General features: G+C 42.7%; 2 protein-coding genes across 3 annotated transcripts; one reads left to right on the forward strand and one right to left on the reverse strand.

Annotated features, from left to right (window-relative positions):
• Nucleotides 1-3,744: 3,744 nt before the first annotated feature.
• Nucleotides 3,745-10,833, reverse strand: LOC115768872 (AF4/FMR2 family member 4). 2 transcript variants are annotated; one of them, XM_030713579.1, is made up of 6 exons: nucleotides 10,493-10,833; nucleotides 9,628-9,725; nucleotides 8,805-9,545; nucleotides 6,072-8,074; nucleotides 5,874-6,002; nucleotides 3,745-5,066 (listed from the first exon to the last, which is right to left on the reverse strand). In XM_030713579.1, exons 1-6 carry the CDS (start codon nucleotides 10,504-10,506, stop codon nucleotides 4,098-4,100), a joined length of 3,954 nt encoding a protein of 1,317 aa, XP_030569439.1. In that variant the 5' UTR covers nucleotides 10,507-10,833; the 3' UTR covers nucleotides 3,745-4,097. The 2 variants fall into 2 exon arrangements, with proteins under 2 accessions (XP_030569439.1, XP_030569438.1); XM_030713578.1 differs by having other exon boundaries at nucleotides 8,790-9,545.
• A 605-nt stretch (nucleotides 10,834-11,438) lies between these two features.
• LOC115768853 (copper-transporting ATPase 1) lies at nucleotides 11,439-24,751 on the forward strand. The gene is made up of 4 exons (XM_030713553.1): nucleotides 11,439-12,650; nucleotides 20,972-22,218; nucleotides 22,594-23,379; nucleotides 23,816-24,751. Exons 1-4 carry the CDS (start codon nucleotides 11,582-11,584, stop codon nucleotides 24,581-24,583), a joined length of 3,870 nt encoding a protein of 1,289 aa, XP_030569413.1. The 5' UTR covers nucleotides 11,439-11,581; the 3' UTR covers nucleotides 24,584-24,751.
• The last annotated feature ends 900 nt before the right edge of the window (nucleotides 24,752-25,651 follow it).

Raw genomic sequence — 25,651 nt, forward strand, 5'->3', positions numbered from 1 at the left:
AGCCAAGTGCCAGAAGAGGGAAAGAGATAGTCGACGCTCGCATTGGCCAGACTACAAACTTTTGAGGTTAGGTTAATATTCTTATCATTTGCATAAATGTTGAAAAGGCAAAAAACAAAAAAAAAAAAATAAAAAGCTTGTATATGGAATGGTTTGAGTGGGCGCGGCTTGTACAACAATTAAACAAATCAAGTCAGTAACAAAATATAACAAATTAAATAAATACGACTAAGTTATTAGCTAGACTAGTTAGGCTCTACAAATCGTAGACACATAATCTTAAATAATAAATATGTATATATATAAATATCTATATATCTATATGTACGTTTAATTGTGCACACAACGAATATACCAAGTTTATAACAATTTCTTCGTGTTTGCATTGTTTTGTGTAGTACACATGTATATAAGAATTTCAATTTTCCCAATTGGATCAAGAAAATGGCTGCTACTGTTTCGAGGTTATGTCACCCGAAAGCCAAATCGAAATCGAAATCGTTTTCGAAAATGAGTTTTTGATGCGTTAAAGAGAATTATTCGATGTGAATATATATATGCGGCTGATTTACAATTATTCGAAATGTGTTTGAGCATCATAAATGGCAAAAAAAAAAAAAAAAAAAATAATAATAGAGGAGAAATATAGAATAGAAATGGATAAAAAAAAAATGATTAAATCTACTTACACATAATATCAACTAGATTTGTTTTTGCTTATCACATTTATGTGTGTGTGCACCTTTCAATTGTAACTATGGACAACACATAATTTACCATTTAAATAGATATAGTGTATGTGTGTGTGTGTGAGTGTGTGTGTGTGTGTATGGAACTTGTGTGTGTTGTGAATGGATGTGCGGAATTTGAGTTCTTATAAAGCAACGTATTTGGTTTTTTAAGTTTTTGTTGTGCTTAGTTTCTAGTTTTGTTTTTGTTTCGCTTAAGAAATAATAAAAAAAGTATACTGTACGAAACGTGTGAGATTTAAACAATTATAACTAACGCATATGGAATTGTTAACGTAATTAAGAACAATCATAATCATAATTCAAATATATCAAAATTAATCACAGACTCGTTTGGTTTACTTGGAATACTAAAGTCTCCTCAACGATATCAACGAGTGTTTTTTTTTCGGAATTCGTTTCTTTTACTCGTTAGTTTTTCGTTTCGTTTCGTTTTTTTGGTTTGCTTTGTTTTGTTTTTGTAAAGGAATTATCTATATACAGGCTTGTTTTAAGGTAATAGGTATATTATATATATATATGCAATATACTTTCGTTTTTATTAGTTCATAATTTCTATATATATATATATATATATATATAAATATATATATATTTGTTTTTATAGTATGTGTGTAGTGTATTATTGAATATTTATAAGACTTGTGTTTTACTAACACACACACACACACACGCTGACACTACTTGTATGCGGTATTTAGGATATTTTAGATTTGAACATTTTATAAATTCACAAAAAAAAAAAAAACACACACATACACATTCATGAAGCACACAAGTTGCATGCAATCAATCAGTTATGTTTTTTCTTCTTCTTCTTCTTTAAAGCCTTACAATAGATCTATATATATATATATCTGGGCAAATCTGCGCAATTTTCGCTTCACTTAAGCTAAAACAAAAAAAAAGTGTTAAACATGTTGAGAATATTTCTCACAGCTATAAATATTAGTATAAATTAAGTATTTTTGTATATATTTAAGATTTGCCTGGGCTTTTGCTTGCTCTTACACAATTTCTAAGCTTATATAAATCTCAAGACTTTAATATATATATAATATTTCAAATACAATATATATATTTATATATATATATACATGTATATATATATAAATATGTATAAATATATATTTTAATAATTGTTATTTAAATATTGTTTTCAGTTTAGCTTAAATTAAATGTAATTAAATCTCTTTTAGCTTAAAACTAGTTTTTAGATTATTTTCTTTGCTTTCATTTAACTAATTATACAGTTTATCTTTAGTTAATTGCATTAAAATTGAAATAAAATTGTTTTCGTATTGATTTTGTTTGGTTTTTGAAATTTAAATTTGCAATTATTTAAGAATTTTCTTGTCTTTCTATATGATATCGATATTATCTTTGTGTAATTTTTTTCTCTATGGCTTTGCAGGCGCCACATACACATACACACACTGACACACACACACACACATACACACACGTGTATGTGTGCGTGTGTGTTGCATGAACAATAACTTAATATTATTTATAGCCCTATGTATATATAATTATGCATGTATCTTTAAGTATGTCTATTTTTCATTAATTTTATTGATTTTTTGCATTTCTCGTTTTCGGATTGGTTTTTCTTTTTTCCAGGAACAGAAAAAACTGCATTATATTGCGGTTCTAACGGATTTCCCTAACTTTTAACAGGCCATTATGGTAATGCTTTTTTGTGCTCCGCAGTTTTGGAGACACATATTTTTTCATATCTTTTGTTTTTCTTGTTTGTTTTTTTTTGTTTTTTTTTTTTTTTTTTTGTGTTTTAATATGGATTATTATGGAGGCCACAACATGACAGCAAAAAGGGAGCAGGAACCGACGTACAAATACAAATACAAAATACAAAATACAAAAAAAAAAATAACACAAACAAACATGAGCACAGACACAATTTTGAGTAGGTTCAGGAAAACAAATCGAATGAAATAAAAATCAAATAAAAAGTGTACACTTTAAGAAACTCATATCATCTATTGCTAATATTTTGTTGATTTATATAGCTAGAAAAAAAATAAAAAAAAAAGTATAGAAATAGATAGTTAAAGAAAAGTTAAACATAATATTCGCTTGTTGCGTCTGGTCATATAAAATCTTTACGTGACTTAAGACTAGTTTATATGTCTATATGTATATATGCATATAATATATCTTAACTCTAGTTATCTATATAGATTATACAGTTGTTAATGGATAGTTATTTGTATAGTCATGCAACTAAATATTTATATTTGTGTCTCTGTGTGTCTGTATGTGTGTGTGTGTGTGTGTGCGCGTGTGTGTGTGTATCTGTCCAGTTGCGGCGCTTGAAGCGCGCGAATTATATAATTAATAATTAAATTAGTCTATTGTATGATATAATAATTATTTTTAAATTAAATTAAATACAAATACAAGTTTCGTGGCATGGGCGTGGTCGTTATCAAGTTGGGCTTTTGAGATATCCGAGGGTTAACAATTAAATGTCAATTTATTAATATATATATATATATATATGTATATATTTATGGTATACATATATATAAGTATTTAGTGTAGAGATGCGCATCATTTAGTCCTAGCTTTTGTGTTTTTCTTTTGTACAGTTACAGTTAAGTTTATGCCTAATGCTAATGCTATACATACACATATATGTATATCAGATATATATATATATTCGTATATATATATATATATATATATATATATATTCGTTAATCGCTATCGTCAACACATCATCGTATTCAGTTAATAATTACTAATATAATTGTTTTGTTTTGTTTATAATCAAGCAGTTAATAATTTTACTTAGGCCTAACATTTTCTGTTCCGTTTTTCCTGCTGCGACGCTTCTGCAAATCAGATTTTCCCTTCGCTTTTTCTCTTCTCTTGTTTTCTTTTAATAATGCTTCTTGTGTGTGTGTGTGTGTGTGGGTGTATGGGTGTGCATGTGTGTGTATATATATACAATTATAATTAAAAGGTGTTGTATGAAAAATACGTATAGCCAATTAGCTGTTGTTTTTGTTGGGATTAAACATTAAGAAAGAACATAAATAAATCTGCGCTTAGTCTAAGCCTCGCCACGCCTCGCCTCGCCACGACAGATCGCCGCTGCAGCAGCCTCTGGCCGGCAGTCGCCGCCGCTGTCTCGCTTGATCCGCTGCAGATGACACTTCATCTACATCTTTATCTTAACATACATATCATCTTTTATATATATGTCGTCTATCTATATAAGTATATATATGATTAATACGGATTGGCGCTTAGGGCGCTTTACGGATTAGTTCCTCGAGGCGTCGTCGCTGCCGCCGAGTAGACTACTGCTGCTGCTGCGGCTTAATCATGCTTGAGGACAATTCGCGTTGGCGCTTTGCTGCGTTGTTTGCCGCCGCTGCCGCTGCCTCCGCCAGTTGAAGCCTGTCGCTTTTCCAAACGATCAAAGATGCCGCCACCAGCTCCAGACTGTCCAGCGCTGCTGCTGCTGCCGCCGCCCTTGCGCTGCGTTAGCTGCTGCTCCTCGCGCTGGCGACGCTCTCGTTGCCTGTTGCCGCTGCTGCTGTGCGAGGATTGCTGTTCGGAGCCGCCGCTGCCACCGCTGCTGCCATTGCTGGAGGTCGGCTTAAGGACCACACGCCGTTGGCCGGGACCAAAGCTGGCACCCGATGCTGACGTCGCGCCGCTACTGCGCACAATTTTGTGATTGCGCTTGACCACCAGCAGCTCCGGTGTGGCGGACCGCTTAATGGCATGCAACAGCGGCGGTGGCGGCGATGGCGTGGCCAACAGCCGATCCTCCTCCTCCTCCAGCAGCAGACCATCATCGTCGTAGTCCAGCTCCACCTCATCGTCGCTGGGCGTGCCCAGGCGCAGCATGCCCTTATTGGCGCTGCTGCTGCTGCTGCTTGTGGGCGGTGTGCCGCCAGCGGCTCGACCTGACATCGCTGCTCCAGCTAGCTGCGCCTGCTGCTGCTGCTGATGCTGCTGTTGCTGCTGTTTGCTCGAGGGCGCCAAATGATCGGTTATGCTGCGCTTCGCCTCCGGAGCTATCTTTGCCGCCGTTAGCTGTTTGCGTCCCGTACCTGGCTGCTGCTGCTGTTGCACTTGCTGCAACTGGTGCCGGCTGCTGCGGCCGGTGCTCGGCTCGGAGTCATCGCGACGCTTCAGTGAGATAACCTTGCGCTCGCTGCCCAGCGCTGCCTGGCGCTGTTTTTGTGCGCTGCTGGGCGCTGTGCTCGCCGCCGCCTGTCCACTGGCTGCCTCTTGATCCTCACGTGGGGCCGGACTGTGCTGCTCGGCGCGCTTTTCCTGCAAGGCGATTGATTAATGCTTTATATAAGATCCGCCAGATTTGATGGAATTGTGTAATTAGAAGCTAGTTTCCGTTCGATTTTGCAATAAATACACAAATATATCCATAAAACAAGCAAGAATGTGCTAGTTAAGACAAATATTAGAAGCATAATTTTTGATTTAAAGCTTGTTTCAAATCAATTTCTGTTCAGGATTGATTCCTTTATCACGTTATCTTTTACAAGCCGACATTTTCTAGCCAACTTCCCAAATTTAAACTGCTCCAAATGTAAGGTGCTGACTTTCTCTGGAAGCTCTCCTGAATTGGTTTCTTACATCCTTATCTAGGTGTCAGTCTTGGTCATAAACATCGATTCGACTCTCATCATGTTTAGGCCAGAATTGGTTTGGGTTGCATCAAGCGATGGTCCATGGAGTTTGACGATCCGTTACACGACAAAGATCCTTTATAAATCTTTGATACGTCTCCTATACCTGAGTATGCCTCATGTATCCGCACACACAATAGTATTCTATCTATCAAGACTGAAGTGAATCCGTACAGATTGAGATCCTCGTGTGCGGTTACCTCCAGTCATACTTCAGCAGACTTCTAATGATTAATCTTTCTTCCTCAATTAATCGTAGAGCCATGCTTGGTGTAATATTTATTGATAAACCAATAACTAGTGCAATCGACTGCCTACTGTTCAGGATTCTCTGTGATGATTATTACAAGCATTACAGAGTATCCTGTTCAGAGAGAGGCTTCTCGTGTGGAAAATTGAGAGAAAAGGAAAAGAAATATGGATGTGCGCTCACCTCATGCAGTTTCTCCTCGGCGGCGCGTCGCCGTTTCAGCTCCTTGTCACGCATGATCTTCTCGCGCAGCTGCTTCTGCTTCTCGATCTCGAGGCGATATGCGCGCGTCTCCTCATCCTCGTCGCTGGGCTGTAAATTGCGTAGCATGTGAGCGCAAGCCGAACAGAAATAAGCTTACATTTTAAGCCAAGCACTTACCAAAATGCGACTGCCACTGGCGGTGCTCTCTGCGGGCCGATTGCGCGGCTCGCCCGAAAAGGGATTGCGCGGCGCATTTGGTGAGCCGCTGCGACGGCGTTTTGGCGCTGCGGCACCGGTTCCACCGCGATTCTCATCGCGCTCTCTGCTGGCGGCGCGTCGATAGCCACGATTGCCGCCGCCGGCTGCTGGACGTGTTCCACCGCTGCTTCCACCTCCGCCGCCTCCTCCTCCGCCAGCGCCTCCGCTACCGCCACCATAGCGATCACGTTCCCGATCTCGTTCCCTCTCACGCTCACGTTCACGTTCACGCTCTCGCTCCCTCTCACGCTCCCTATCCCGCTCCCTATCGCGATCCCGTTCACGTTCGCGCTCAGTGCGCTTCAGAGAGGACGGCAACGGTGAGTAGCTGCGTCCCCGCGAACGGCTGCGTGTGCGACTGCGCCGTCGCTCGCCCTGCGCTCCAGACAAAGCCGCCGATGAGTTGGAACTGGGCGGCGGCGGTGAGCGTTCCATGCGACGCTTCTCAAAGTACTGGCGATTCTTGTTGATGAACTCCTCTTGCTGGCGCAGCAGTTCCGCATCGCTATTAATGGCCGGCACAAAGTGCGTCTCCTTGATAAACTTGTTGGTTGCCGCCTCGACGCCGCCCTTGAAGTTCGGATTGATCAGCACCTTGCTGACGACGCCCCGCGGTACCGCTGAGGGAGGCACCGATTGATGCTGCTGATGCTGTTGTTGCTGCTGCTGCTGGGAGCCAGGACCGCCAGGCACTGCGGCCTGTGCCGCTGCCTGTTGTTGGGCTTGAGTGGGCGCGCCAGGCGGTCCAGGATTTGGCTGCTGCTGCTGTAGATGCGGGGGCGGAGCGCGCATATTCATGCCATTCATATAGCTGGGCCCGCTGGACATCAAATGCTGGGGCAATGCCTGCAACGGGGGCCGTGGCATGCGCGAGCCAGGCGCATCGCCCTGTGGCCGCCAGCCGTTATGCGGTCGCATATACTGACCGCCCAGATGCGGCTCATAGCCGGGCCCGGGTCCGCTCGGGCCAGGCCCAGGACCAGGACCAGAGCCTGGTCCATGCGGAGGTCCATAGCCAGGAGGCGGTGCATTACGATAGGGCGGCGGTGGACGCATCCCAGGCGAATGTGGCGCAACTGGCGGCGGATGTGGCCCCTGACCAAGCAGGGCGCCATTGCGATAACCGGCATTGCCATACGGCAATTGCAATGGCAATGGAGGCTGCAGAAGGCCCACGCGCACCTGGTCGTGCGGATGCGAATGCGAGTGCGGATGCGGCAATAGATGCGGTGGTGGCAAGCCGTTGGGACCGCCGCCGACATTATTGTTGTTGTTGTTGTTGTTGTTATTGTTATTATTATTATTGTTGTTGTTGTTGTTGTGGTTGTGTTGCTGGTGCAGCATATGAGGATTGTGTAGATGCGGGGATGGAGAGGGACCGGGACCGGGACCAGCGGTGGGAACAGGACCTGCATTGTTTGTGTTGTATGGCGACTGTTGTTGTTGCTGCTGTTGCTGTTGTTGTTGTTGTTGTGTGGGTGTTGACGGTGGTTGTGGTGGTGCATATTGGCCTGGAATGAATGCAGTTTTGTTCTGTGTTAGTGGTTGTTGTTGTTGTTGCTGCTGTTGCATAGCGCTCGGCGTCAACTGATGATGGCTATTTAGAGGCGTGGCCGTGGCCAAAATGCAAGCAGCCACCGGCGTTGCAACCACACCTGGCGGTGCCGCCATCAATGTGGCCATATGTGCATGTGCATGTGCATGAGCATGTGCATTACCCGGCGGTATCAGGAAACGGGCCATCGGCATGGCGCCCAGCATACGCGGCGGATTGAACATGTGCGGTCCAGGATTGCGCAGCAGATGATGTCGTGCGCCCATCACGCGCTTATTATTATTCTGGTTCTGGTTATTGTTATTGTTGCTGTTGTTGTTGCCTGCCATAAAGCGAGGTCCGCCCGAGCCGCCCATGCGCGGTTTATCTAAAAGAGCAAACAAAGATGACATTAATAACAGAAACGAAGCCTTTTAGCCAGAATTGCCAATGACTAAATACTCTTGAAGCCACTTAGCCGATGTGTAGATACACATATTCTATGCCATCAACGGGCGAGTCGTGCATAACTGAGCTTCTACAAATGAATTTTGGAAAAATACTCTAGGCGGGCATTAGCCGGTTTTTTGGGTGCTATATTGATGTCATTATGCACGAGTAGAGCTGATCTTCAAATCAGACATCGATGGAATACCGAAAGAGGGTTAAACACAAATTACATTTCTTGAAGATTTCTCAAAAGGAGTTTTAAGTTCAACAATTCTCACCAATTTTTCATACATTTACATTTGGTAACTTCATTAGAAATTTCAGCTGCCTAGCACCGAGAGTCAATCGAATGGAAAAAAACAGTTTATAATCTACGAGGCGAATCATTAAAAAAACCTTTTCCTTAATTGTTACTATTCCAGCCATGTACATATCATATATGTAGAGATCAGAAGGAAGTGATCAATTCCAAACATGCTTAAGCCTCAAAATATATATATATATATATGTATATTCCTTTTGAACGGAAGCTAGGTAGAAAAGCTCGTCACTTGCTTGCCAAAACCGATCAACAGTTCACCTGGGACATGACACATCTTGTGGCAACACAATATGGCAAGGGTAAGTACACAAAGGCAATTGGCAAGATTTACCTGGTAGGCATTTACCTGGATGGTGTCGCCTTTGCATCTGTTGCTGCATTGAATGCTGTTGCTGTTGTTGCTGCTGCTTTTGGTTGTCGGAGCGTTCGCTGGCCGTTTTGAAATTGGTGCGCTCCTCGCGCTCGTCGTCGTCCTCGCGCGGATCGGCCAGCTCTGAGGCGGAGCTAGCGCTGGGCAAGCTCTCCTGCGAGGAGGCCAGCAGTGAGGAGAGCCCACCGTCAGGTGTTACGGCCTCGCCTATCTCTGGCTCCGGTTTCGGTACAGGCACCGGCAACGGCACCGGCACCGGTTCCGGCTTGTGCTCCACTTTGTTGGCAGCACTGCTGCCATTATTCACAGTCTGACTGCTGTCCGTTGCTGGCGTTGCGGCGGGCCTGTGCTCCGTCTCTGGCTTCCTAATCGCTTCGTGCCGCATTTGCTCACCGCCCGCTGATGCGGATGTGGATGTTGATGTTGCTCTTGGTGTGGCTGCAGCCAGTTCCGTGACCTGGAGCGCTGTTTCACTAGCAATTGGCTCTGGGCCTGTTTCGGCTGCAGTCACAACAGCAGCTCGCGTTTCTTTGGTTGCTGCCTGCAGCTCAGCAGCGGCATTTTCACTGCCAATTATATTCTCCTGCTGCTGCTGCTGCTGCTGGACTTTTGCTGCCGCCTGCTGTTCCTTGTGCTTGCGCAGCTGCTCCTGTGCCCATTCCTCGGCCTCGGCGCGCATCTGCTGCTTCACCTCGCTGGTCACATCCTTTTCAAGCTCTAGTCAACGAATACAAAACAGTCAAAACTAGGAACTAACAACACCTCGCCCACAAACACGCACGCACGCTGAATAACTTACCCTCATCGGAGAGCAGCAGCTCATCCTCGTCGGCGCCAAGCAGCGCCTGGTCATCAATGTCATCGCCCAGGCCTAACTCATAGTTGAGCAGATCGTCGCTGCAATGAGACAAATTAATCAAATTATATCGATTCTATAAACTTAAGTCTTTGCATTTAAAATTTCAACTGCCTCAGTTTTCAATATATTGTATGTATATTTCATTTGATTTGATTTCAGATTTCAGCTAAATTTAAATGAATTACAAGGTTTGCATTTGCTGAGCCAATTTGATGTGCTTCATTTTTCTTGAACTGCCAAAAAAATAACAAGAAAATAAACAGAAAATGTATCCAATGTCACAGTCAACATATAGTAATGAGTTTTATGCTGACAAATCATTGCACACAATAATCGATAATACTCTTTTTTTTTTGCTGCTTTATTGATATCCCTGTTATTTTGATAAAAATAGCTGCCAATGAAAAAATACGTGCGTATGAAAGAGTTGCTGATGCTAGTATAGAAATTGTCTTGGCGAAAGTCTCAAATTGATGTATGCACTGCGTATGTATGCTGGTTTTTGTATGTTTTTCATGGCATGCAGGTTCTACTGGGCTCTGCACCCACACGCAAGCCCACACACATACATATGTCCGCAGGCAAATACCTTGAAAATATGTGTATGCGTGTGTGTATGCAGTATGTATGTATGTATATGTATATGTATGTACATTTAAGTGCAATCAAAATGCTGCACATTTCACTTTCTGCAGTTGCAATAATTAAATAAGTCCGTAGCCTTTGACCTTGTATTTGTCACATTCGTTTTTTTTATTTATACATTTTTCTTTTTTGCAATTATTTGCATTTTCACGCAACTTACTTAATGTCCGACATTTTGACTGCGGGACCACCACCAACACCACCACAAAGGCAGAGAGGAGGCAGCGGCAGCTGTTGTCACTCAGCGGCAGCGCAACTAAAGCGCGTGTGTGTGTATGTGTGTGTGTGAGTGAGAGGGTGAGTGGTTGTGTGCGTGTGCGCGTTATGTGGATAAAGTAGAACAACGTTTGTCTACTTTACGTAGGCCGATTATAACATGTTTGTTTCTTGAGTTCGCACTTTTACTTAACATACGCATAAACACACTGCACGTTAACAATTATAAATCAAATATATCGCACGTAAAATTAACTGAAAACGCTGCGCTGCCAGCGTTTTCCACACGCAGTTTTTTTTTTTAATTTTCAGTACTTTAGTAACACTGCTCAACACTGAGTTTGCGTTGCAGTGATGCCAGATCAATAACTTAAACCCACTGTTGATTCTCGGTCTCGCGTTCATATCGATACATCGATAAGAAATGCGCTTGTCAAACAAGTCGATGTTTCGATGAGTTCCTTACATGACTACATAGTTCCAATTGGCACACGGTACACAATGTCGAGCGCCAGCAGCTGTGCGCATTAATTAGAAAAATAAATAATCGTTTCGTGCGAAAAAATTTGACAAAATTTTTAAGTAAATCGATCCGGATGTGTGGCGTAGTCATAAAACTGGATATGAGCGTCGCGATAAACGCAATTAGCTAAACTGTCTCGCCTCGAGTGGTTTCAAATCCAACTAAAAGCGGAGAGCACACAAAAAAATTACAAAAAAAAAATATAATAAAAAAAAAATTATAAAAATTTTTTGTGTTGCAGTTAGGCAAGTTACGACAAGAAACACGGACACATACACACAAGCACACACACAACTATATAAATAAATTATTTCGGCTATTTTATAAATTTTTTTTATTCATGAGCAAGTGCATTAAAACACACACAAACAAACATACCACGCACACACACACACACACACGCGCCACTGATAAATTGCAAAGCAACAATAAACAAGAACATATAAAAGTCCAATTAGACCAACAAAACAAACACCAATACGAAACGAGTCAGTGAAATGCAAATTGAAAATGAATGACGACCAAATTGCGAATGCCAAAAATGCGCACGCCACAATCGAACAGCTGACTAATCGGGCGCCAACGCCGACGCCGACGCCAACGTCAACGCCAGCAGCACTGCAGCCTGTTGCTGCCGCCGACGCCGCCATTATGGCCAGCGTGCGTTTACCCATTGTGGGCATGACCTGCCAGTCGTGCGTGCGCAACATTGAAGCGCACATAGGAAAGCAGCCAGGCGTGATTAAGGCGCGTGTCCAGCTGTCGGAGAAGGCCGGCTACTTTGACTATTTGCCCGGCCAGATGGATGCCGCACGCATTGCCAGCCTGATCGATGAGATGGGCTTCGAGTGCAGCTATCAGCCGGATGTTAGTCCGGCCAGGGCTAGCGCCAATTTGCGCATCCTGGGCATGACGTGTCAGTCGTGTGTGCGCAACATTGAGGGTCATGTGTCCAGCAAGCCGGGCGTGCAGCACATCCAGGTGCAGCTGGCCGAGAAGAGTGCACGCGTCCAATACGATCCCGATCAGCTGACGGCCGCGAGCATTGCTGAAATTATTGATGACATGGGCTTTGAGGCGAGCGTGGCCAATGAACTGTCGCCCACGCCCACGCCTACGCCCACGCCCAAGCGTACGGGCACGCCAAAGCATTCACCTGGCAAGCAACAGCTAACGGGCACAACAACAAATGGTGCTGCCACATTGGTGCCCGTGGAGCAGGAGCTGCTCACGAAATGCTTCCTCCATATACGCGGCATGACCTGCGCCAGCTGTGTGGCGGCCATTGAGAAGCACTGCAGAAAGATCTATGGCCTGGACAGCATATTGGTGGCATTGCTCGCCGCCAAGGCGGAGGTCAAGTACAATGCGAATGTTCTCACCGCCGAGAATATTGCCAAATCAATAACCGAGCTCGGTTTTCCCACGGAGCTCATCGATGAGCCCGATAACGGTGAGGCCGAGGTGGAGCTGGAAATATCGGGCATGACCTGTGCCTCCTGTGTCAACAAGATCGAGAGTCACGTGCTCAAGCTGCGCGGCGTAACGGCCGCTTCGGTGACGCTGCTAACAAAGCGCGGTAAGTCTGCAGCTGACAATATATATCAATATACTTATGCATGAATGCTGACTGACTGGTAGATACCCTGTAACTAAATGGAAGAGATTTTCAATTCGATGTCTTGTTTTAGTTGTAGAAAAGGATACAAGTTCAAAAAGCGTTTGATTTTATTTTCGCTCACGGAACCAGTTCCAGGCAAGGTCTTACTTCGAATTGCGATTGACTAGAAGATACCCTGTAACTAAATGGAAGAGGTTATCAATTCGATGTCTCGTTTTAGTTGTAGAAAAGGACACAAGTTCAAAAAGCGTTTGATTTTATTCTCGCTCACGCGACCAGTTCCAGGCAAGGTCTTACTTCGAATTGCGATTGACTAGAAGATACCCTGTAACTAAATGGAAGAGGTTATCAATTCGATGTCTCGTTTTAGTTGTAGAAAAGGACACAAGTTCAAAAAGCGTTTGATTTTATTCTCGCTCACGCGACCAGTTCCAGGCAAGGTCTTACTTCGAATTGCGATTGACTAGAAGATACCCTGTAACTAAATGGAAGAGGTTATCAATTCGATGTCTCGTTTTAGTTGTAGAAAAGGACACAAAGCGTTTGATTTAATTCTCGCTCACGGAACTAGTTCGAATTGCATCCGTCCGTTCTGCTCGGTTCATTGAACTATTTTCAGGCTTGCATATGCCTTCCTTTCCAGTTCCAAGCATAAAAATTGCTCTCTTGATTAAAACACGCGATTTATTTGCTAAACGTTTTGCTTTTGACACATAAAATGACGGTCAAAGACCTTTAAAATCGACATTACGACTTTTATTTTGCTGCCAGTGTTGCATAATTACTTGACAATTTCATATGCTCGCACTTTCAACATGCTTTAAATCAATATTTCCAACTCAATTTGAAACAATAGCACCTGCGCACCTGTGCACCTGCATCATATGCCCCACACGGGCACGTCTGCTGCTCCCCATGGCGTAATACTATATATGCCATGCACCTGTTGCTCGTATTGTTGACATCACGTGCCCATTTCGTCAAATCAAATTCAGGATTCTATGCCATTGTTTACTTTATATATATATATGGGAAGTTATAGCATAAAGAGAACATTATATGCTTGATAAGAAACAACCCGCGCAGGAAACAACGAAGAATTATAACAAAAATGACAAATATGACAAATATGTGATTAAATGCGAGTGTACTTGCTTAATTCTTATATGTTTGTACATAGAGTCACAAATGGGGCTAGCAGACTTTTCAAAATTGTTCCTCAAATGTAGAAATCTATAATTGTATTGCATTTATCATATAGGCCTTCCGAATTCTACTCGATTCTTCTTCTTTTCTCAAATGCAACTGTGCCTATATATACATACATATGTAGATTGGGTATATCACAAGGTCCATGTAGTTGGTAGCTTCAAATTGAAACTAGTCAAACATTGCAAGTCTCAAGTCTTACAATGCAACAAAGATAAGATAAAAACAAAAAAAAAAAACAATTCTCCTTGTAGAGTCGAAGCTAAAATACTCTTGCACACACAGAACTTCACATCCTACGGCAGCTATAATATATAATACGTCGATCCGATCTAGTTCAAATTTGAACAAAATGAATTTTCATTTTGCGGCCATCATCATCGGGAATCAAACAATACAGTTAATCACAATGATAATAATAATAATAATAATAATAATCGAAACAATGCCCAGATACCCAATGCTGCCTGTACTATATTCATTTAAAGGGAATGCCAGTTCTTATGAACTGTTTGCATTTTACTAAACAAATATGTACATACTGGCTTTTAAGTGCTGCACAATGAGAATGCCTCTTACATGTTCAATTTCACATTTCTACAGAAACGTTGTGATAAGCAGGGTGTGGGGTTGGGGGTGGGCGGTGCAGTTAAAGTTTTAGGCACAGCCCGTTATATTTAGGAGTCATCGAAAGCCTAAAGAGTTGAATCATTTAACAACAATGCACTCTACGCACATGTGCATGTATGTGTACTTTATATGATCACAGGCACGCATGCCCATATGCATGTTGATATGTACATGCATATGTGCATACATGTATGCATGCATGTACATATCTTACAATCGAGGGCGCATTTGTTTTCTGTGCTCTCGATTGGATTGTTGCCTTACAGATACATACATAAGCAGCTACGGATACGAATAGCTTTAGATGGAAAAAATACATATACATACATATATACACAGATATACAGACAGGCACACATACACATCTAAACTTGTAGCAACAGCTACATACATACATACAATTGCAACGGTTTTCGTGGCCTTTTCTCCAATAAACGGTTTCTAAAGCCTTCAGTAAAAAGTTTGGAGTCATCATTTTTCATTTATTCATCCGTTTTGATCTGAAAGTAAAAGAGTCTCGCCCTCTCCTGCCCGCCCTATCGCGCTGTCTCCCTTCCACTCGTGCACATGCAGCATGTGTGCGTGTGTGTGTGTGCCTCTCGTCTTTTCGTTTCTTTTGCTTTGTTTTGTTTTGGTTTATTTTTGTTTGCTGCTCTTTAGCTGTTTTATTCGCTGCGCATGCGCAACGTTCACGTTCACATTCACCTTCATTTCGTTGTGTTTCGCAGATTTGCGCTTTTGCTTTCTGGTAGATAAAAGCGAGCGATACACATGTATTAAGTTATGCAAGAGCAGGCTCTCTGTTAGAGGTGGGCGCGTGCCGTGTTTCCTTTGCGCTTACGTGTTAGGCACGAATAATAAGAAAGTTCTAAAAAAAAATAAATAAATATATTAATAAATATGTCGTGAATTTTGTTTGTTTTTCATTTGACATTTTGCCAGAAAGTATATTAACTTAATTATGACATTAAGTTAATTGTATTGCGAACCTAATTTGGAACATCAATATTGAATAGTCGAAATCTTAGTCTGATTAATGATAAGCTTCAATTTTTCATATGAAACACCAAACATTCGTGGACATCAAGACTTCAAGACTTATATAATTAAAGCAAAACTTAAGAACTTTAGACTCAAAGCAACAAATGCATTTTAGTGTATAGACCGATTCGTATTTGTTGACATTTCTTATCTCTCGAACTTTTTATTCAAGCGAACATATTACTAGTTGTTATTTATAAAAATATAATATGCATATATAATATAACCTTATCAAGCATATTGACTTTAAAAAGGATTCAAAATACTGTACACTTATTTGTTTGTATAATTATAGTCGCTCGATACATACTCACCATCGTAACAGTTAATAATATCGCAAGTAAAGATGTTGTATGTTTATTGCCTTAAGTTTTTTTTTATTGTAAAACAAAAGTTGTGTATTTGGTTTGATATTTGTTTAATAATTGTAAAATAATTCGTGCTCGTGTCTTACTTGAGACTATCGAACGGGCGTTCATCTCTAATTAAAGTTACTGTTACTTGAATACCCGTTGAATTAATCGATTCCCAATCTCCGGGGTCGACATGCAAAATTGCTTTTCTTAGGTTGGGTTACTTAGTTGCCTCTATGAAAGCTGTAATAAAGCTGGTTACAAATGTACATACATATGTATATGTATGTATGTACATATGTATATGTATATGTATTCATATTAACCAGCGAACTGGCAGCTGTGAAATCGCTTTGCTTTAGCTATTGCACACTTTCATTTTAGCCTGCCGTAATTAGAGGCAAAAGCGTGAAATTTTCAACCGTTGACTGACAGCAGGAAAAGCGATCCTCGCTGCGATATATGTACATACATGCATACATACATACATATAAATAAATAAGCTTTTGATACTCATTGCACATGCGATTTGCTATGAAATGCTGATATGTTGATATAAGAGTCGAATATTTCTCATAGATACTATATGTCGATATTGTCGCTAACGTAAGCTGAGAATGGAATTTTTTGTGCATCGGATACTCTTTTCAAAGATACATATATGTATGTATGTATGTATGTATGTATAAGTCGCATTTTAATGGAACTCATATAACAGACTGGTTTTACATATATCGGATTGAAATTAAGCAGCATTTCAATTTATTATCATTATTTTATATACATGCATGTATGCATGTATGTATGTGTACATGTTTGAGCTTGAAATCTGGCTCATTATGCATATGTACATACATACATATGTACATACACGCATGTGTTCATTAACTTCTTATACGATATAAGAGTCACAGCATATTTTATATACATGCATGTATGCATGTATGTATGTGTACATGTTTGAGCTTGAAATCTGGCTCATTATGCATATGTACATACATACATATGTACATACATACACGCATGTGTTCATTAACTTCTTATACGATATAAGAGTCACAGCATGCAGGTTGAACAGAGGCGAAATAAGCGGTAAAACAAACTAATTACGATCCCATACAATTGTGTGTAAGCACCTTATTATTGCTGCGACTTGTTGCTTGTGTGATTTTTCTGGCTTTTGTGTGCTTTTTATCAAAACTTTGCCAACAACTGCAAGTTTTTTAGATTAATTGCAAAATTCTTTTCGTTTTTCTACATTTGTTGTTCTTCTTCTTCTTTTTGTAAGCAATTTACGACACTTTTTTGTGTGTTGTGTCAAATTGGCCCACAAGTTGGGAAACTACAAAAAAAAAGGGAAAGAGAAGGAGAAGAAGAAGAAAATTGTGACTTACGGTTAAGTTGTTCCAGTTGAGAGAAACATATGTTTTGCCTGCCGATGCTTATCAGATAAGTGACGCGGACGGGCCGCTAGCTAATGGCAATACGGGGGACAACAACAGTAGCGACTACAACAATGGGAAATGTTCTAAAAATGAAAACGAATCGAAGCGATAAGATGCAACAACAACAACAACGCCAGCGGGAACAGAGCAACAAGAACAACAAACAACGGTACAACGAACGGTGCGAACTAAGCAAGCAGCAAAATGAAACAATGTCTAGCATATGCGAGAGAGCAAGAGTAAGCGCGAGAGGGAGAGGGAGCGAGATTGTAGCGCTTGTTGTAATTGTGGGTGTACAAGATGTACATATGTACACACACATACACATGCAGACAAACGCACACATACGCACACGCACAGAGACAAACGAACAGCAAAAAAATGTTGATTATCTTGGCTAGCGTTCAAATTGAGGACAGAGAATCGATCGATTCGTTTCGATCGATCGTCGCTATTTCGATTTGCTGATAATTAGCATTAAAAAATCGAACATGAACGGTTGATATGGTAATCCCTGCCGCCTTCGCTCGGCGCCAATGCATACAATTTTTGCACACGCCTTGCCACTGTTCAATTCGTTTTCATATCAATGCTGTCAAATACCCTGTAATTGGCTACAAAATCTTAAATAGAGTACTCAGCATGGCTTCAACAAAAGTTTGTCAGAATTTCGGTTCCGGCTCGTACCCTGTTTTAAACCAAACAGTTTCGAAAAGGGAACTTAGTTGATTTTTTACTATGCACATTGGAATTATTCAAATATGGGCTCAGCGCATCCTGCATATCAAATATTAGTTCTATAGCTTATAGAAAATGTTCAAGATTTGGATATGGACGAAAAATAAACGAGGGTTTCGTCCAAATCTAGAAAGACGGAACTTTATCGTATATTGCAAAGTTAGATCAGCTGTCAATATGTTAAAATAAAATCCATTGAGAACTATATCTTGAGCTGGGTATATAGGCTCTCAAGTTGTTCAATTTTTTAGATACCTTTCGGCAAGAATTGAAAATTTAAGAAGCACTGCACTGGGCTTTTCTATATACACAACTTTGTATATCAAGTATAAGCCCTGAAAATTGAACAAAGAGTTATCCAGAGTTATCCAAAAGTTCGAATCAGGTCCAGGGTATCTCCTCGGGCATAGCCGACTTTAGCACTCCTTTGGTTTGTTGTTAAAAAAAAAAACACTTCTTTCGCAGTTCTCCTCGAAACGTTTACAATACAAGTATAAACGATTGCAAAAGTCTTCGTTTTCTCAAAATACCCTGTCATACAGTAAACAGGGTATATAAAGTGCACAATGATGGGCCTATTAATCCCATTTGGGTAGTTTTTTGCATATATATATATGTACCTATATGTATATCTGAAATAAAATGATTGATGTAAGTCCCCCGCCCCGGATGATTCGATTGTTGGCATGATGAAATACTTTCTTATCTGCCATGATTCAGAGAGTCTGGACGTGGGATTTTCGATTGTGGCACCCACAAATGCAAATTAGCTTGTGATTTTTCTGCTTATCTCACAACTGTAGTTTGAACGAAAATAACTGTACTTTCCCAGAGCCCAACTAACTGACAATCTAACTATTAAGCCGCGCATATCTAGCTAAGTATGTGTGTGTGTGTGTGTGTGTGTAGAATATTTGTAGAAATTCGCGCCTGCAACTCCTAACGGTTAATCAGCGTCTGCAACTACAAACGCCTACCCCCCGCCCACCCTGACACACACACACACACACACACACACACACACACACACACATACACACACACAGACAACTATAACTAGAACGAGTTCAACTATCTTATCGTCACTTTATCTCGTATCTTAGCTTACAGCAACAATTGCCTGGCAATGCGACAATCCCCGAAAACGAAAAAACAATTTGAAATAAAACAAGTGGAAACTTGCTAAGCCGAAGATTTAATACTCTTGCAAACATAAGGCTTAAGGTCTTCTGAGGATCGTGAGAATTGAGCTGCTGAGTTTTGGGGAATATAACTTCAAAGAGAGAAAAGTTGTTCAGTGAAAACTCAATATATCAACCGATTCTTATTAGTATACATATCTATATGATTTAGTAGTCCGATTTACAGAAAATGTTCCTGATATCGGGAATGGGCTCCTAGTTGTCTACTTCGATGCGTTACACATTGCATGTCCAACTTAAAATACCCTCTAATAGTATACGTTAGCTAGCAGAAGTGCCAGATTTGCCTGTCGCTTTTGCTAAGTTCAACAGCCCGTTTTGGCCCAGACACAAATACATAAATACAAACGCACATACAGACATACATACATACGTACGTACATACACACACATACACACACACAAACAAACACACGCGCACACGCAGAAGTGAATGCATTGAAATGAAAGCCCGTTATTCGAGTGATTAACGATCTGTGTGCGACATGGACAGGGAGAGGGGAGGGAGAGTGGCGCGATGGGAGGGGGGGGGGGGGGGGGGGGGTTAGTTATAGACAACCAGCTTCAGTTTGCAATCGAATCCGGGCAATGGAACCGGTTAATAATAACACAAAATCTCTATAGTAAAAAGAAACAGTAACAAAAATGTAACTGAAAGCCAGTTGAATACTTTTGTGCTCCAATTCCAATTGGAATTGTCAAGGCAGCGTCGAAGCAAAGAGTTTTGCAAGCATGACCACAGGCATGGCCATAAAAGTGTTGATACTCACGCATAATCCTAAATTATCAATAATCTGTTGAATTAGCTAATCCGAATATGCCAGAAGTGTTCGTAATCTGCTTTCTAGCTGCTCTAGCAGCAGTTGGAAACAGGTCTTGCTCATTAAGATAGTTTTTACGAGTTACTATATTGTTTTTTTCCTATTCTAATCTTATCTAATATTGGTTATGCATATACATATATATATATACTTCAGGTCACCTAGCCCAATATTTCACTTGTTCTACAATTGAAGCACACAAAATTCTGCGCAAATAAGCTTTTTTAAAGCACATGAAAGCTTTAAGACCATCTGAATGTGCAAAAAAGCTTCTAAAAGCTCGTGACAACTTCAAGTTTAATTGCATATATTTAAGCTTCAATCTATCTCTGTGTGTATCCTCTTAAAAAGTTGATTATTAATTTTGAAAGTATTATGAAAAATGAGCTTTAAACACGATCCATTGAGCAATACAAATTAAGTTAAGAGCAAGTACTTTTCTCACGTATCCATGGGCTGTGCATTGAGAAGCATTGCCTTTCTACGTGCTTAACTTTTTTTTTTTTATCAATTAATTTACCTTTCTGTACTTTCACTTAAAGTTCGATGTAGCAGTAGGTAGAAACGGGTGGAAGCGTGCCTGGCGCAGACCATGACAACTCTCATGGACGCAACTGTAATGTAAATCAATGAAGCGAGTCGGAAGTGTCCGACTGGAAGATACCCTAAGCACTGGACTATCGTAAGAAAAATGTGAACAAATTTGTTGTTGTCCTTAGCTTTTATGAAAACCTTATTTGAAAATCGATTTTTATCGATAACTGGCCCATCGATAATTGAATAGAAGAAGCTACGGTTAATACGGTTAAATCTGTAACCTGTTCATCTTGTCTGTTGCAGGAAAATTCCGATACATCACCGATGACACGGGACCTCGGAGCATCTGCGAGGCCATCGAGGCGCTCGGCTTCCAGGCGAAGCTGCTCAGCGGTCGGGACAAGATGGCACACAATTATCTGGAGCACAAGGAGGAGATACGAAAGTGGCGAAACGCCTTCCTAATCTCGCTCATATTCGGCGGGCCGTGCATGGTTGCCATGATCTACTTTATGCTGGAGATGAGCGACAAGGGTCACGCGAACATGTGCTGCCTGGTGCCGGGCCTGTCCATGGAGAACCTGGTCATGTTTCTGCTGTCGACGCCGGTTCAATTCTTTGGCGGCTATCACTTCTATGTGCAATCGTATCGGGCCATCAAGCACGGCACCACCAACATGGACGTGCTCATCTCAATGGTGACGACCATCTCCTATGTGTATTCCGTGGCGGTGGTCATTGCCGCCGTGCTCATGGAACAGAATAGCTCGCCGCTCACATTTTTTGATACGCCGCCGATGCTGCTGATCTTCATTTCGCTGGGCCGCTGGCTGGAGCATATAGCCAAGGGTAAGACATCGGAGGCGCTGTCCAAGCTGTTGTCCCTGAAGGCAGCCGATGCGCTGCTCGTGGAGATCTCGCCGGACTTTGACATCTCCAGCGAGAAGACCATCTCTGTCGATTATGTGCAGCGTGGCGATGTGCTCAAGGTTATACCCGGCGCCAAGGTGCCCGTCGACGGCAAGGTCCTCTATGGCCATTCCAGCTGCGATGAGTCGCTCATCACCGGCGAATCGATGCCGGTGGCCAAGCGGAAGGGTGCTGTTGTCATCGGTGGCTCCATCAATCGGAACGGTATGCTGCTCGTGGAGGCCACCCATACCGGTGAGAACACAACGCTGGCCCAGATTGTCCGGCTCGTCGAGGAGGCGCAAACATCCAAGGCGCCCATACAACAGCTGGCGGATCGCATTGCCGGCTATTTTGTGCCCTTCGTGGTGGCCATATCCAGCATCACGCTCATCGGCTGGATCATAGCCGGCTTTGTCAATCCCGATCTGGTGCCAGTTGCCATGGAGCATAAGATGCATATGGATCGCAATACAATTGTCATCAGTTATGCGTTCAAGTGTGCGCTCAGCGTCCTGGCCATTGCCTGTCCCTGTGCCTTGGGCCTGGCCACGCCCACCGCTGTCATGGTTGCCACCGGCACCGGCGCCACCAACGGCGTCCTGGTGAAAGGTGCCACTGCCTTGGAAAATGCCCACAAGGTGAGCACACCAATCTAGCTGCTCGTCCATGTTCCATAACTATTCCCGCTCAATTTCTTTCCATATCCAGTTATTTCCGCTCCACCTCCTCCATTATCTCATCTCATCCTTTTGCTTGTTACATCTCCGCCAGCTACATTTCAACTCGAACTCAATCTCCCCCCACACCATCTCCTCCCACACCATCTCCTCCCACATCATCTCCTCCCACATCATCTCCTCCCACACCATCTCCTCCCACACCATCTCCTTCTACACCATCTCCTTCTACACCATCTCCTCCCACATCATCTCCTCCCACACCATCTCCTGCAAACCTCCTGCTGCTACACATTTGTCTGAATCTCTATCGGCTTCATCTTCCCCTTCATTCAGGTCAAGACTGTGGTCTTCGACAAGACGGGCACCATCACACACGGCACACCCATGACCAGCCGGGTAACGCTCTTTGTGCCGCCCCAGGTATGCAGTTTGGCCCGGGCTCTGACCATCATTGGCGCCGCCGAGCAGAACAGCGAACATCCGATTGCCTCGGCCATTGTGCACTTCGCCAAGGAGATGCTGAACGTGCAGATTAGCTTTGGCAAGAGCTCGAACTTTCAGTCGGTGCCCGGATGCGGCATACGCGCCACCGTCTCCAACTATGAGCAGGCGCTGCGGCAGGCCTGTAATGCAGAGCGGATCATAAACTATGAGAATCTGTGGCGCACCCATCCGCACAGCGAAATCGCTGTCGACAACGGCGCCAGCATTGACCAGCTCCAGCTGCAGCAAAAGTTCGTGGAGCAACAGCTGCTGGCCCTGGACGGTGCACTCGATCTGGAGCAGCAGCTGAGGCAACAGCACCAGCACCAGCCGCAGGAGCAACCGCCGCTGATCGATGGACCCGAAATCCATGTACTCATCGGCAATCGCGAGTGGATGCAGCGCAATGCCATCGAGGTGCCGCTGGAGATCAGCGATTGCATGACCCGCGAGGAGCACAAAGGACACACCGCCGTGCTGTGCGCCCTGAACGGTCAACTGGTCTGCATGTTCGCCGTTGCGGACATGGTCAAGCCGGAGGCCCATCTGGCCGTCTATACGCTCAAGCGCATGGGCATCGATGTGGTTCTCCTGACCGGCGACAACAAGAACACGGCGGCGAGCATAGCTCGTGAGGTGTGTTTAATATAGATGCTTAACTGTTTACCTCTTTCTCCCGATTGACCGATTGACTGACTGAGCGAGCCAGCTTTAACTATCATAGTATTTGCTTTACATAATTCCACCTGCAACTGTGGAATACAAGTGGAAAGCGGTTGGTTTCAAGATGCTTTTGAGGGTGTAATGCAAGGGGTCACATCTTGTATGCTTAGGTTGTACCTTTAGTATTCCCTTTTTCTGGATTAACTTCGGTGCTTATAGTCCAATCTTTATATTGATCATGATTGGGCTTTTCGGGGCCAAGGGTGGATCCAAACCCAGCTGTTGATATTCCGGGAGTTGCTGTCCGTTTCTTATCCCGTTCTAAGACTCGGCCCGGCCAAAGCCGCGCAATATCCACTAACATAACTTGGGATGCCCGAATTGTCGCTGATCTTTCGTTCCGTTGCAGGTGGGCATACGCACCGTCTATGCGGAGGTGCTGCCTTCACACAAGGTGGCCAAAATCCAAAGGATCCAGCAGCGCGGCATCCGGGTCGCCATGGTGGGCGATGGCGTCAACGACAGCCCCGCCTTGGCGCAGGCCGATGTGGGCATAACAATTGCCGCTGGAACAGATGTGGCCGCCGAGGCGGCGGACATTGTGCTGATGCGCAACGATCTGTTGGACGTGGTCGCCTGCCTGGACCTGTCCCGCTGCACGGTCCGTCGCATACGCTACAATTTCCTGTTCGCCAGCATGTACAATCTGCTGGGCATACCGCTGGCCAGCGGCCTGTTTGCGCCATTCGGTTTCACATTGCAGCCCTGGATGGCATCGGTGGCCATGGCCGCCAGTTCGGTTAGCGTTGTCTGCTCCTCCCTGCTGCTCAAGATGTATCGCAAGCCGACGGCGAAAACGTTGCGCACGGCCGAATACGAGGCACAGCTGGCCGCGGAGCGTGCCAGACGCTATGGCTCCTCCGAAACGGAGCTGGACAAGTTGTCGCTGCATCGCGGCCTCGACGATCTGCCCGAGCTAATGAATGGCAAACGTATGGCCGCATTTAAGCGTTCCAATACGTCGCTCATCTCGCGCATCTTTAGCGCCACAGCCAATGGCAATGGCAATGGCAATGCCAAGCACGAGGAGGGTCTGCTACAGGATGCCAACGAGCGGACGCCAAGGATTCTGCAGTCCCGTTATCTGGGCGATACCACCGAGCTGCAAAAGCTCTGAAGCGAACCACAATGAATGAGCAAGAGGAAGAGCAACAGCGCGCACTGCATATATGTCCATATAGAAATCCTTAACTATAAATCAAACTGTATATATAACAATCAAAAATCAACAAAAAAAAAAACTTACTTTACGTTCATTTTTTTTCCTGTACACATGTATGTTAATTTGTTGTTATTTTTCTACTCTTTATAAGAATTCTTTTTTTTTGTTTTTTTTTTTCGACTTGATTCAACGTTTATCCTTAAGTTCAATTGTGAGATGTGTGAACAAAAAAAAAAGGAAAAGAACAAGGACGACGATCATAAGTACATAAACAAATAAACTATTGACTATATTGTTACTTATTGTTAAGTAAACAACAAAATGAAAAAAGCCCTCAAAAAACAAACCCTCAAGCATAAAGCTCATATCTTTATATCTGCATATATATACCCATACCCTTATCCTTACGAAACAATCGAGATTTGTCCTCTATATATATATATATATATGTGTGTACCTAGCTTGTATTTACATATGGCATATATTATTCTGGCCAGCTGCGCCCAGTAATTGGGTTGTTAAATTGTTAAACACAGACGCATTTTTGCTGTAAACAAATATTATTATTAATAATACTGTATCATAATCGAGCATAATTGCAAAATTTAACGAAATTAAATTAAAGTTTTTCTCTTTTACTATTATTATTTTATTTTTGTTTTTTATTTTTTTTTTTGTAAAAACGAACTTTTCGTAAACGCACACCAATGTAAATAAACACACACACACATACACGTGTATGAATAAAGAACAAAATATATAATAATTAAATAAAATAAATGATCCCATGCCGGCAACTTAATGTGTTATCAATCAATATGGCAAGACTGCGAAACGGTTTTGAACCGAGCTGATTTGGGCCAAAACAAATATGAAGAACTTGTTTGGAAATAGAAAAATTGTGTAGTTAGAACCAGAATATAGGTTCAAAGATGTGGCAGCCCTGAAGGAGGCACCAGCTAACATATGTTGGGCTTACAGTCGTGGATTATGTTACACAATTCGTAACCAAATCCGAGATTG

This window comes from Drosophila novamexicana, unplaced genomic scaffold (genome assembly GCF_003285875.2).
Source record: "Drosophila novamexicana strain 15010-1031.04,08,12 unplaced genomic scaffold, DnovRS2.1 tig00002055-arrow-arrow-pilon, whole genome shotgun sequence".
NCBI classification, from domain to species: Eukaryota; Metazoa; Arthropoda; class Insecta; order Diptera; family Drosophilidae; genus Drosophila; species Drosophila novamexicana.

Excerpts from the sequence above, each read along its gene's own strand:
- LOC115768872 (XM_030713578.1), bottom strand. Across the intron at positions 8,075-8,789 it reads TCCAGGTAAATGCCTACCAG|ATAAACCGCGCATGGGCGGC; the intron begins GTAAATCTTGCC and ends TTGCTCTTTTAG. Across the intron at positions 6,003-6,071 it reads CCAGTGGCAGTCGCATTTTG|CCCAGCGACGAGGATGAGGA; the intron begins GTAAGTGCTTGG and ends CGCAATTTACAG.
- LOC115768853 (XM_030713553.1), top strand. The coding sequence starts at position 11,582 with ATGAATGACGACCAAATTGCGAATGCCAAAAATGCGCACGCCACAATC. Across the intron at positions 12,651-20,971 it reads GACGCTGCTAACAAAGCGCG|GAAAATTCCGATACATCACC; the intron begins GTAAGTCTGCAG and ends TGTCTGTTGCAG. Across the intron at positions 23,380-23,815 it reads CGGCGAGCATAGCTCGTGAG|GTGGGCATACGCACCGTCTA; the intron begins GTGTGTTTAATA and ends GTTCCGTTGCAG.